This window comes from Vipera berus (assembly GCF_964194415.1).
Source record: "Vipera berus genome assembly, chromosome: 5".
Taxonomy (NCBI): Eukaryota; Metazoa; Chordata; class Lepidosauria; order Squamata; family Viperidae; genus Vipera; species Vipera berus.
This window is the reverse complement of record NC_138207.1, coordinates 63,067,185-63,079,380: the sequence shown is the minus strand read 5'-3', so window position 1 is coordinate 63,079,380 and position 12,196 is coordinate 63,067,185. Positions and strand designations below refer to the sequence as shown.

The 12,196-nt window shown below is 36.6% G+C and overlaps 1 protein-coding gene across 2 annotated transcripts in view; it reads left to right on the top strand.

The window, feature by feature from the left end:
• The window catches only part of FAM53B (family with sequence similarity 53 member B), a 132,439-nt gene that overhangs the window by 41,850 nt on the left and 78,393 nt on the right, over window positions 1–12,196 (top strand). For both annotated transcript variants that reach the window (XM_081328483.1, XM_081328482.1), the window contains exon 4: window positions 93–147. In XM_081328483.1, the coding sequence (XP_081184609.1) occupies window positions 93–147 (55 nt within the window). The remainder of the gene's footprint in view (window positions 1–92; window positions 148–12,196) is intronic.

Genomic DNA, 12,196 nt, shown 5'->3' with positions numbered 1-12,196 from the left:
TCTGCCATTAGGAATGAAGATGTTATAATACATGGCCTGGATTTCAATATAATTCCTAAAAATATGTGATTAGGCCTTATGTTTGTTTTCAGCACACTCCAAAGAAGATGAGTCAAGGTTCCACTCTCTTCTCATGTGGAATGATGGGTGAGTATTACTGCTTTTTGCCTCCCAACTCTGATATGATATGATATGAATGAATATTACAAAGGGACATTAGTATGAATTTTGAAATAGATTTTCATTATTTCATTTTGAAGAAGAATGCTTTGTTTTTTTTTGCAAGCTAAAAAACCCATTTCCTAATTTCTCTTTGAACTTCATATGGTTAACTTCAGATCTGCTTTATATTAGATAACACTCAGCTGATACGTTTTCTGTTTGTAAATTTTCAACTGGCTGTTCTACCCGTTAAAAACTTTTATGACCTTTTGACGCCTATCAAGTATTGTGGTATCTGATAAATTTATTTATTTATTTATTATCATCTATTTTCACTCCAGTCTAAGCCAGATGTACTTAATTGGGGTGATAGATAGAAAACATAGTCTGTATTTAAAACTGCTAGTTGGAACTTCTGGTACATTCAAACTTTGATCTTATGGTTCTTAGTAATCAGGGTGGATTTGATTTAAATCAAGTCAATTTAAAGCACGATTTAAATCCCTAGTAAAAATGCTTGATTTAAATCAACTTGATTTAAATCATAATTTTTAAAGAGCAACTGCCATCTCTGTCCCGCAGAGGCTCCTCCTTTGACCTGCTATTGACTCACCGACAGTCCCATTCACTTTAATGGGACGGCTGGTGATGCAGCAGTGACACAACAAGGTGAGGGACGTGGCGGGCAGCATGTGAGTGGATGCCCGTTAATAGGCGGTGCCATGATGGATCTGAAATGATAGGTGCTCTTTAAATGTAAGGACTCATTCTTGCTGGTAGTTAGAATCTTTAATATTATTATTTGCAAACAAAATGAAGGTTTCCTATTTAGAATAATAAGCTGTCAGGTTAGTAAAATAGTGACATCAGAACCGATTTTAGGTTAATAGGTTAATCACACGTAGTTGGAGAACTATTCAAATTCTTTTATTTAATTAAAACAGAGCCTAGTACATATGCATCTCTCTTCAAAAAAATCATACAGTTTGTAGTGTACATAGATTTGCAAAGCAATGGGATAAAGGAATATTCCTGCACTTTGTTTTATGATTTATTTCATGGTTACTGTGAAATTGTGTGAATGCATCAATGCAGAGCATGTTATCTCAGTTTGTAGAGCTTGGATTCGTTGAATGAGTTTACAAAAAATGTAAATATTGCAGAATATACAGCCTCATGCTACATAACTAAGCTCCATTTCATGCTGAATAAACTAAATTATTAATGTATCTTAAATAGAAAACTATGTTTATATAGATTTTTACTCCAAAAGCATTTTATTAAAATAAATTTGATAAAAATAAAAAAAAATCTGATTTAGATTTTAAAAAATCTGATTTTTTTATTTTATTTTTTAAAAATGATCGATTACTATTCACCCTGTTAGTAATTAAAGTTTACTTACTCACTGATATGCAATAAGCATTATAATTCTTTGCATGCTCCAAGATTAATTTTTTGTAATATGGGGTATTTCAAAAGTATCCTTTATTCTGAATCTGCTTTTGCATTACTTATGTGTACTATAATTTATTAGGTCAAATGTAAGACCAATTCCTAGTCTTTAAAAGATAGCAGAACAGACATTGTTTAAATGGTAGCCTTGTGCTCCTGCCAATAATGAGATACTGTCCTGGCATGTAAACCACCATCCATTTGACTAGAGAAATATATTGAAATTTATGATGGTTTGAAGATTGCTCTTGAAGAACTAGATGTTTTTTGAAAGATTAGTCCTGTATTGTACCCTTTTATTTCTTATATGACTGAGCAATGACCTCTAAAAAAAGGTAAAGTTTCCCCCGCACATGTGTGCTAGTCGTTTCCAACTCTAGGGGCCGGTGCTCATCTCCGTTTCAAAGCCGAAGAACCAGCGCTTGTGCTAGGACATCTTTGTGGTCATGTGGCCGGCATGACTAGACGCCAAAGGCGCACGGAACGCTGTTACCTTCCCACCGTAGTGGTCCCTATTTTTCTACTTGCATTTTTTACATGCTTTTGAACTGCTAGGTTGGCAGAAGCTGGGATGAGTAACAGCCGCTCGCTCTGTTATGCGGCACTCGGGATTCGACCCGCCAAATTGCTGACCTTCTGATTGACAAGTTCAGCGTCCTAACCCACTGAGCGACCAAATAAAATATTAGGAAGACTTTGAGGCAAACTATTCTATCACAAAAGCTGGTGCTTTGCAAACAAAGCATCTGTTCCCTCCATTCCTAGGCATTTACCCTCATTAGAATTAATAGGATTGAACAATTGTATGGAGGGAGTCATTTCTCAAGTTTCCAGAAATGGAAGTTGCCTGAACAAAATATGTATGGTGTATGTGTTGGTTAGATGGGAGATTGTTTGCATATATGCACAATCTGAAGACTCAGGGTTCAGATTCAAGATATGAATTGAAGAATGGTTCTTCTTATGTTTCATATATATTAAAAAAGAACAATAGTTCAAATATTAACAATACAGGTTAAAATATGTTAATAAGATCTTTCCAACCAACAACAACTTTTATTGATTAGCCCTTGGGCCATATCAAAGTACAAAGTTCCAGCAACAAACCATCACCAAAACTAGATAAAAGCAATCCGAAATGGAATTTGATAAAATACAATTTAAAATGGAATTAAAATACAATTTAAGTTAAAATAGTAATAAAATGCAAATTTAAGATATAGATAAAATATGGAAACATTATATTTCGGAGTCGCCCTTACAATCTACCCCAATCAGTCCCACATATGCAGATCTTAACTGGATCATTTTGTTCAAATACTGTGCTATGTTGGATGTTATTTTCAAGTTCTGGCCGGACAAAAGGTAAGTTATTTTGATATGGGGATCCCAATGGGTCATTCGTTTGGGATATAGACCAAGATACCTGTCTCTCACCCTCTTATACAAACAACAGTCAAATAGGATGTGAGCCAGGTCCTCTACCTCTGCCGCTCCGCAAATGCAGAGACGCTCATTGTACGGTATAGCATGAAATCTCCCATATCTGACCATTGTGTCCAGCTGTTCAAATCTTGCTCTCGTAAATATCTCCCTAAGATGTTTTGGGAGTTGTGACTTCAAATAACTGTCCACTTGAAAAGTACATTTGTATTTACTCAGCCATTTCAAGTTACCCACCTTACAAAGGATAGCTATATCAGTTTGTGCTTCTATATCCTTAATTCTTTGGGCAACTCTTTTTTTAGATTGTTCTCCTGTTACGCAAGAAACAGGAAGGCCACAGCTTCTTACAAAATTTGTTAGTTTGGTGATCCAGGAGATTTGTGATTGTAGTTTTATTTGCTCTAGTAGGCATAATTTGGGGAGTCTATCAGTCTCCATTTCATTAACTTTGCACCAGTAGTTATAAGCTCTAATTTTAGATAATGCCTGAATTGTATGAATTCCCAATTCAGCTCTAACTGCTGCAGCAGATGTTCTTGGATCTACACCCAAAATGCATCTCAGATGCTGGGACTGTGTTCGTTCTAAAGCTGTGGTTGACTAAAGACCCCAAATTTCTGCTCCATACAAGAGCATTGTCGTAACCTTAGCCTTATAAACTTTGAGTAGTGGAGCTAGGGACCCTGGGTAACTATGATTCTTTAGTTTGAGCAATAAATTCAAACGGGCTTTTGCTCTAAATGTACTTCGTTGATGATGGCAGGCCCAAGATCCAGTCTTGGAAAAAGTTACTCCCAAATATACAAAGGTATTAACCTGTTCAATTGGTTCACCGTCTAATTGCCACTTATGTCTCTGATGGTTTCTTCCAAACACCATTATTTTCGATTTGGATTTGCTAATAATTAGGGAGTTATCCTGGCAATAAGAGCTGAATCTTCTTAATAGCCTACGTAATCCTACTTGTGAGTATGATAATAAAATCATATCATCAGCATAAAGCAAGCTGTTACAGTAAGTATTTAGGATCATCGGCATGTGTACCATGGTATCCTTCATTAACCCTGGCAAATCATTGATGTATAAATTAAATAATAATGGGGCCAGGATACACCCTTGCCTTATCCCTTTATTTGTGTGAATCCTATTAGTCAGGGCCCCATTAACCCCATACCGCACCCTCAAACAGGTACTTGTATAAAGGGCTTTAATCAAAGCCAGGAGTCTGGGTTCTATTTTAAGAGATGTCAATTTACTCCATAGTATGTCTCTATTTACCATATCAAATGCTGCTATCTTTCCAACCAAATAGTTGTATCATCTTTGGAATTGTAGTCCAGCGCCCTGAGTCCTTCGGGAGAAGGGCGGTATAGAAATCAAATTATTAAATTAAATTAAATTAAATCTTTAGGGAGCACCCCATTGGGCAAGGCTTAGTTATATTAGCTGATCTTATTTGCTACAATAACCTGTTTGCTACGATAACCTGTTTCTAACACAACCCAATCTTCTTGCTGACCATAGCTCCCCCTGTGCAATTGTCTTTGTTATGCCCAATCAAGAAGATCAAATCCAATTGGCACTATTTTTGTTTTTCTTTGTAATTGTAGGCATTTTTCCCAGTACTTTTTATTTTGGCTTTTAAGTGGCCCAGATTAAGCAGCCAAGTCATTGTTGAAACTTGCTCAGATAGGTTCACTGCTGACAGCCACAGTGAATTTCAAACTGCTAGGCTATTTCCGATTAGATAATTATGTTCTTGTTTGCACAGAGGATTGAGACAAATACATCCTTTCAACTTGGGTTTTGGATTAGAAGCTGAAGAAATAAAGTGCCTTATGGGACTTCTTTGAAACAGGGAGGGAACTTGGCTAGCTTTCTTGCTTTCTTGGTCAAGAGAAGTAGGGTGTCTTTAGAACTAACTGTCCATTTGGCTTTCAACGGAAGCAGAAAATGTAAGCACTACTAAAGCTGGTTAGTTAGTCCATTGAATAAAGTGATGGTCTTGAAGACCATATTGTGTAAATTGAATAGTAGTCGGACAGGACAACTTTTCTCAAGCCCAAGCTCTCTCCCAGTGTGCTTGAGTACAACCACAGAGCTCTGAAAAGGAACTGGGCTGAGGAAGTTTGAGACAGACTGCTGTCTAAATCAGGGGTGTCAAACTCAATTTCATTGAGGGCCGCATCAGCATTGCGGTTGCCCTCAGGGGGCCGGGTGGGTATGGCCAGGGTGGGCGTGGCCTACTGAGTGGACGTGGCTAAAGTGCGTATGGCCTACTGTGTGGGCGTGGCCAGCTCTACATCGTTTGCATCAAGGGTGCCTATGGGGGCCTGGGCTGGAGTGGGACAGATCTGAGGGTCTCTGGCAGGAGGAGGGTCTCTGGGCCGTTCCCTCACTGTTTCCAGGATGGCTTCACGGGCCACATGAAACCACTTCGCGGGCCGGATCCGGCCCCCGGGCCTTGTGTTTGACATGTCTGGTCTAGATCATTCTGCCTCTTAGGTTATAAACTGAAACAAATTGAGAATGGTGACTCATGGTGAATTCTTACTGCATAAGCCATGGGAAAACTATTCTTTGATTCTGAAAGTCTTGCCAACTTGCCTGAAGGAGAAGGCTAGTCAGGCCTGGCACTATAAAAAATCTTTGTCTTAGGAATACTGGTGCCTTTTTATAATACTCCTGTTTCATTCTTGCATGCTGTAGCTTTATTCAAAATTCAAAGAAAACTATGTATCATATTTTCCATCTTTATTTACAGTATGTGAAGGCTTTCCTAAAATCTGAGCTAACAGAACAAATTTACATTTAACTCATTAATAAAATGATGTGGGATTTCCTATTTTTGCAAAAACTATTTGTTTATAGGATTTATAATCAAGTCAGTGCCTTGTGAATACTGGTCTGTAGTCATTCACCTTTTAGGTTTGCAGTAGAACATTTTTCCCCCTAACTTTAATGTTTTAATATCTGTCCTTTCTCATTCGCTCTAATCATTGCTTGCAGCTGTTGTTGAAACATGATCATGGAGAGCAAGGAACACATACAATATTGTATACTGTGCTTTATATAGAAAGTGGTCTGTATAAATGGTCCATTTGTATTATCTTTCTTATGGTCACAGCTATATGTTAAACAGTTAGAAAAAGATGCTGAACTAATGGCTGGATATGTTTCAGTCCAATCATATCTGTTTTTAGTTTGAAAGAAAACTAGTTATAAGTTTGCATATACTGCAACATTTAATATTTCACATAAATATCTCAAAGGTCCTCAGAATATCTGCTGATACTCTGTTCTGTTTCATTTTCAATGAATGTTTAAACAGGCCACAACAGCCCACAATCCTTAAAAGGATTAAGAATATTTTTACTTTTTAGATATGTTGAAGTAAATACTTGTTGGCTTCAAGAAAGTAAAATTTGTTCTGAATTTTTGCTTTGCTGGAAAAGGGTTAAGAAATGTATGGTTATGAACTGAGCAAGAACAGTTTTATGTTAGTTGGGTTAGTAGCTTTTGAGTCATGGACATGAGATATTTTTTTTTCCTTTTTTATCTTCCTCTACTATCAATATTTCATCCTACCTTTAATAAGAATTACAAACGTTAGCAAGAGAATCAGTGAAGAAAATTAGCTTACTTTGAGGGTTTGGCAGTTAGCCTTTTAAATGTTCATCCAATGAATGTTACTAAAAACTTTGTTTAATAAACCCCCATTCAAACATTAAAGCTGGACTTTCATCAAAAATAATACTTAAGAGTAATTAGCAGTCAATTGCAGCAAGAAAAGCTGCATTAGGACTTGCACTAGCTGCCAAGCTGTTTCTGAGGGAAATACAAACTTTTGAAAGAGCATCTCTTTAAAGCAGCATTAGGAGGGCTAGAAGTTCTCATTTCTTGTGTCATTCTTTGCTTGAATGATGGAAGCCTAGTCTAATGCAAAAAAAGAGCAAGATACCATTTCCAAGTGGAAATTATGGACTTATTTAGCTTTAGAGTGAAGCCAATATCTTGACTTACATCTTTAACTGAATCCATCTGTTCTGTTGCTTTTCTTATAAAGGAGGAGTGATTTCAAGAGAATGTGAGAAGTAATCAGGAAAACTCATCAGTCCCATCTCAGTTTTGGGAAAAATAGATCAGATCTGGAACAGAGATGAATAAAAACATTTAGGAAAAAATAGATTATCATAGTAGTAAAAATACTTTGTGGAAGTAAATAATTGCTAATTTGCTGTTGCATAGAGATAATGCTGATCTTAAAAGCATTTAACCTCTTTGCTTATTGAAAAAGGGATAAAATTAATATGTACCATTTTATGAAATCCTGCTTGAAATTCAAAAAAGTAAAATAATAGAAACACAATTAGTCTGGGAAGTTTTTCTTATATCAGTTTATATTTGGTGACATGTAGCTGGGATTTTCCTATCAATATTTACCCATAGTTACTTACTCAATGAATTTGTAAAGATAAGACATTACAATATCATTACAAATATATTTTATACTTACAAATACATTACTTTCTGTGTGAAATTTATTTTTGTGAGTTTTAAAAGAGTCAGAAGAAAATAAAGTGTTGCTAGATGCAAAATGATAGAAGCAAATTAACATTTATAAGCACACTTCAACAATGACCCATCAAATGTAGTTCCCTAGCCGACTGGATCCACAACATGCTCTTTCTGCTTGATCTGGTAGGATGGTTAGATGTAATCAAGAGAGGCAGTCTCTCAGATAACTCAGTCCCGTGCTATGTAGGAGTTTAAAGCAGGAGTCCCCAACCCATTGGGAACTGGACTGCACAAGTAGTGAGCAAGCACGCAAGCATGGAAAACCATCCCCTTTCCTGCCCCCTGCCAGTCCACAGAGCCAGAAAGATTGGGGGGGGGGCGCTGCTTTTAATGGTGAAAAACAGCACCTTGCTTTGGTCCCAGAAACAGACTGTTAGCCAAGGCAGTTCACGAAGCAGAGGTGTAACCTGTGTTCTTGAAATATAACTGCCTGCACTGCTGCATTTTGAACCAGATGAAGGTTCCAGATACGGTACACGTCAAGGACATGTAGAGCCTGTTGCACGTGTAGAGCACATTATAGTAATCCAACCAGGAGGTGACGAGAGCATGAGTGACCATGAATAGAGTTCTTTAAACTAGGAACAGGTACAACTGGCATACAATATGAAGTTGAGCAAAGGTCATCCTAGCCATGACTGCCACCTGTTCTTCTTGGGTATTGATTAAATATTTATCCATTGTTCTCCTGTGATGATGGGTTTATTTTTTCCCCTTTAAATATATGTTTTCGGTGTGCTGACAATTCAGAGCAGATGTTTTCCCGAACATTAATCCAACCATGATTAGAGATTTTGGAAAAAGATCTTCACAAAAAAGGGGAAAAAATATTTCTTCCCAAACATTTAGATTTCTGAGTTCATCAGGAAAAACAGCATTGCCAGATGTTGAATAATCAAAACCAACCAAAGATTTTACCACTCTGCTCAACTACAGAGAATATTTTACTGTTTAAATGTTCTTTATATTTCTAAAAATTGAAGAAAGGATCCAGTTTTGGAGGGTGCAGTTTTCCTCCCTCCTATGTTTTGTGTGCATGTTATAAGGTAATGTTGCCATCCTCATTTAATTTTGGTTTTCCCCATACTTAGTTCTCTATTGGTAGCAATAGCAATAAACTGGGAATGTATAAAGAAGAGTTGTAACTAGTTTTATTTTCTACATACCAGATTACACAAGAAAATACAAGTGGTAATTCCATTATAGGCCTTCAGTCCAACAACTGGAATGTGCTAGTTAGCTGGCAGTCTTCTTGCCTATATCTAGGATATCATTTCCTGGAATTTCCACCCAGTATGATCTTTGACCCAGAACATAGGAGGGTATTAGACTGGGAAGACTGACTGGGGAATTCTGGGAGATGAAAGCCATGCATCTTTAAGCTCCCAAGATTGAGAAACACTATACTTGAGCAATCACCTTCCCCCCCCCCATTAACAGTCAAGTTTCTGTACTTTGGTGAGCATGGTTAATCTTCTTTGGGTGGGAAGAAGTTTAATGTTTCTCTTTTTAAAAGATTTGAACTGCTGTGAATGTTGAAGTTCCCATAAAACTCTGCTTCTTTAGAGTTGTTTCTCAGCAATCCCATTTGGCTCCATTTTTGGCAACTTTGGACAATTCAGTTTAGTCATAAATAAAACGTAAAACACAATATTAAACTTTCACAGAGAACTCATATTTATTTTCAATTAAAAAATGAATTATCACAATTGTAAACTGTTTTTTTCGTATAGAAGATTTAAAAAATAGGCAATTTTGGAGAAACAAGAAACTGTCCAAATGATTTCCATTTGTGTGAAAGCTACACACAATGCTGTGCGCTTTATAGGTAGTCTTCCACTTATGACCACAATAGAGCCTGGAATTTTGTTCATTAGTCATTGAAGTTGTATGTCGAAGAACCACCTGATCAGACTCAATATGACCCTTTGTATGACAGTTGTAAAGAGATTCAACATGGTTGCTAAGCAAAGTGCATGGTCGTTAAGTGAACCCAGCATACAGTATCTAGTGGGCGGAAGCATGCAAAAAACACTGCCAGAAACTGGTAAAAAGTCACAAATCTTAGTCATGTGACCATGGGGCACTGTAAATTGTCATAAATGTGAACCAGTTGCCAAGTGCCTCAAATGTGATCATATGATTGCAAGCTGGGGTGTGGTAAGGCAATCATAACTCTGAGGACAGTTTGTAAACAGCCTTTTAAAAGTCTGTCATAAGTTCAAACAATTGCTAAACAACAGGGCAGGACACTAGAATACAAATGGAGAACAAACCTCATTCCTTATTAGCACTGATGATGTTACCTAGTTTGGGTAATTAAATGCCTGCAAGAAAACAACCAAGCTCCAAGGGCCCCTCATTTCAACCCTGAGCCAGAAATATTGTCCTTTATTGAGCTAGTCATTGTTGAGGGCTACTTGTACTCTGAAAAGATAAAAATTATGCTTTTATTCCTTTCTCTTGTGAATGCACTACCCACATGTCTTTCTTATTTTTAAATGCACCAAATGAGAAAGAAATCCTTGTATTTAAGACATCTTTTATTGATGCAGCTAAACATATTCCTTAGTGAGAAGCTGCTTGTTGTAAATAAATAGAAGAAACAATGTGAAGGCCACTGGTTTCCAGTGTGCATATTAGTTACATGATGTAGATTTATGCTTGATGAATTATATGTAAGTGCTTCACAGATGTATGATAAAACATTGGCTAAAAAAACCTCTTGTTCTATGTGTCATGCTCAAAAGCATACCCATATTTCAAAATATTTAAAGCCCGTAATTATGTGATGTACTGCCATACACTTTTTTTAAGTTGTTACAAAGATGAAGTCTTCAGCAAACATAATTCATGAAGTTTATACTGTATTTACAAAGGAAGCACTTGAAACAAAAGACTGGATGTTTTTCCTGGTTTATCAAATTTCTACACCACCCATCTCACCCAAATGACTCTGGGCAGTTTATCATAACAGTTTGGTAAAAAGAATAAATTAGAAAACAGAACTAAGAACAAAGTTAAAACTTAAGATGTTAAAGAGATGGAGGAAGCTTCCTCAATCCACCAACCATCCCATGGCTGCATAGCACTTGTAGAGCCCTATGCCAATTGGCAGTGCCACTCTTCTGGAAGGCTACGAGACCTCACCTCCAGAGGATACGGTGTATCAAAGTTTTCCCTCTTTCCTTCCTTCCTTCCTTCCTTCCTTCCTTCCTTCCTTCCTTCCTTCCTTCCTTCCTTCCTTCCTTCCTCTTTCTTTCTTTCTCTTTCTTTCTTTCTTTCTTTCTTTCTTTCTTTCTTTCTTTCTTTCTTTCTTTCTTTCTTTCTTTCTTTCTTCCTTCCTTCCTTCCTTCCTTCCTTCCTTCCTTCCTTCCTTCCTTCCTTCCTTCCTTTCTTTCTTTCTTTCTTTCTTTCTTTCTTTCTGTCATTTTAAATACATTTGCTCAGTTTTAGTTTTAAACTTGCTCCCATTTCAGTTAATATTTGAATAACACAGAGAAATTGCCTGGTTATCATTTCTTTTGCCACCAAAACAGTAGTTATAAGTTTCTGTATGAACCTGTTGGGAGCATTAACATTCAGAATTTTAAGTACCTCATCAGCGTATTAATATTTGTATTTACTTGAGTTGACTAATGTTGGCACTCAGTCTAAATAACAGAGGCATTCCACTGGTGAGAAGCTTGTATCTAATTGGGGGCCCAATCCATTGTAGATATGGTTGCATAGCACTTGTGCCCAACTTCAACTCATATACCGGTTATCCTCCTTTCTTGGAAAAGCTAGATCTAGCGCAAGTTGTCCATGCTTTCGTATATAATTGCTGTACCTCACCCCTCGAAGCATGTTTAGAACTTGGGTTAGTGCAAAACGCAGTCATTGGATTGCTTTTTAATTCTTGCTTCGTTGTATTATAAGCTTATCTTACCTTTATTTTATGGGCTCACAGTTGTTTTCACACAGTTCAAAGTGCTGCTTTTCTTTACAGTATCTTATATTTTTATACTTTTCAAAAATATCCTTGGCTTTCTAAAGCTTATATTTGACAAAAATGTGGTGTGTACATTCATAAATGAAATCGGTGCAATTCAGTGATGAAGTTATGCCAGATTATTGCACAGAGGGACAATTTAAAAAGAAAATATAGAGTTAAATAAATGAAGAAACCTCTTTTCCTCTCTGTTGGTAAAGATTGGCATAGTTCAGAGACTGCATTATCAAAGGTCTCCATCCTGTAGGTAGAAATGCCTTGTTCAAGTTTTAACATGTAAATCATCTTCCAGGTACTTACTGGGTTGACTCACAAATTATTTTGTGAACAAATACAATATAAATAAGGCTCCAGGATCCTGTTATTATTGGCTATAACTAGTGTGAGATTTTTGCTTATCGTTTAAAGAGGAAGATGGAGGATCTGATGCAAGCAGGATGAACTAGTTTAAATCAACATGACTAATGAATGAAATAAAATACTAAAGAAGAAGGCCAAATAAAATAATGAAATAGATTCTAGTTTTCCATATCAAAGGGAGATAATAGCATATTTTTCCAA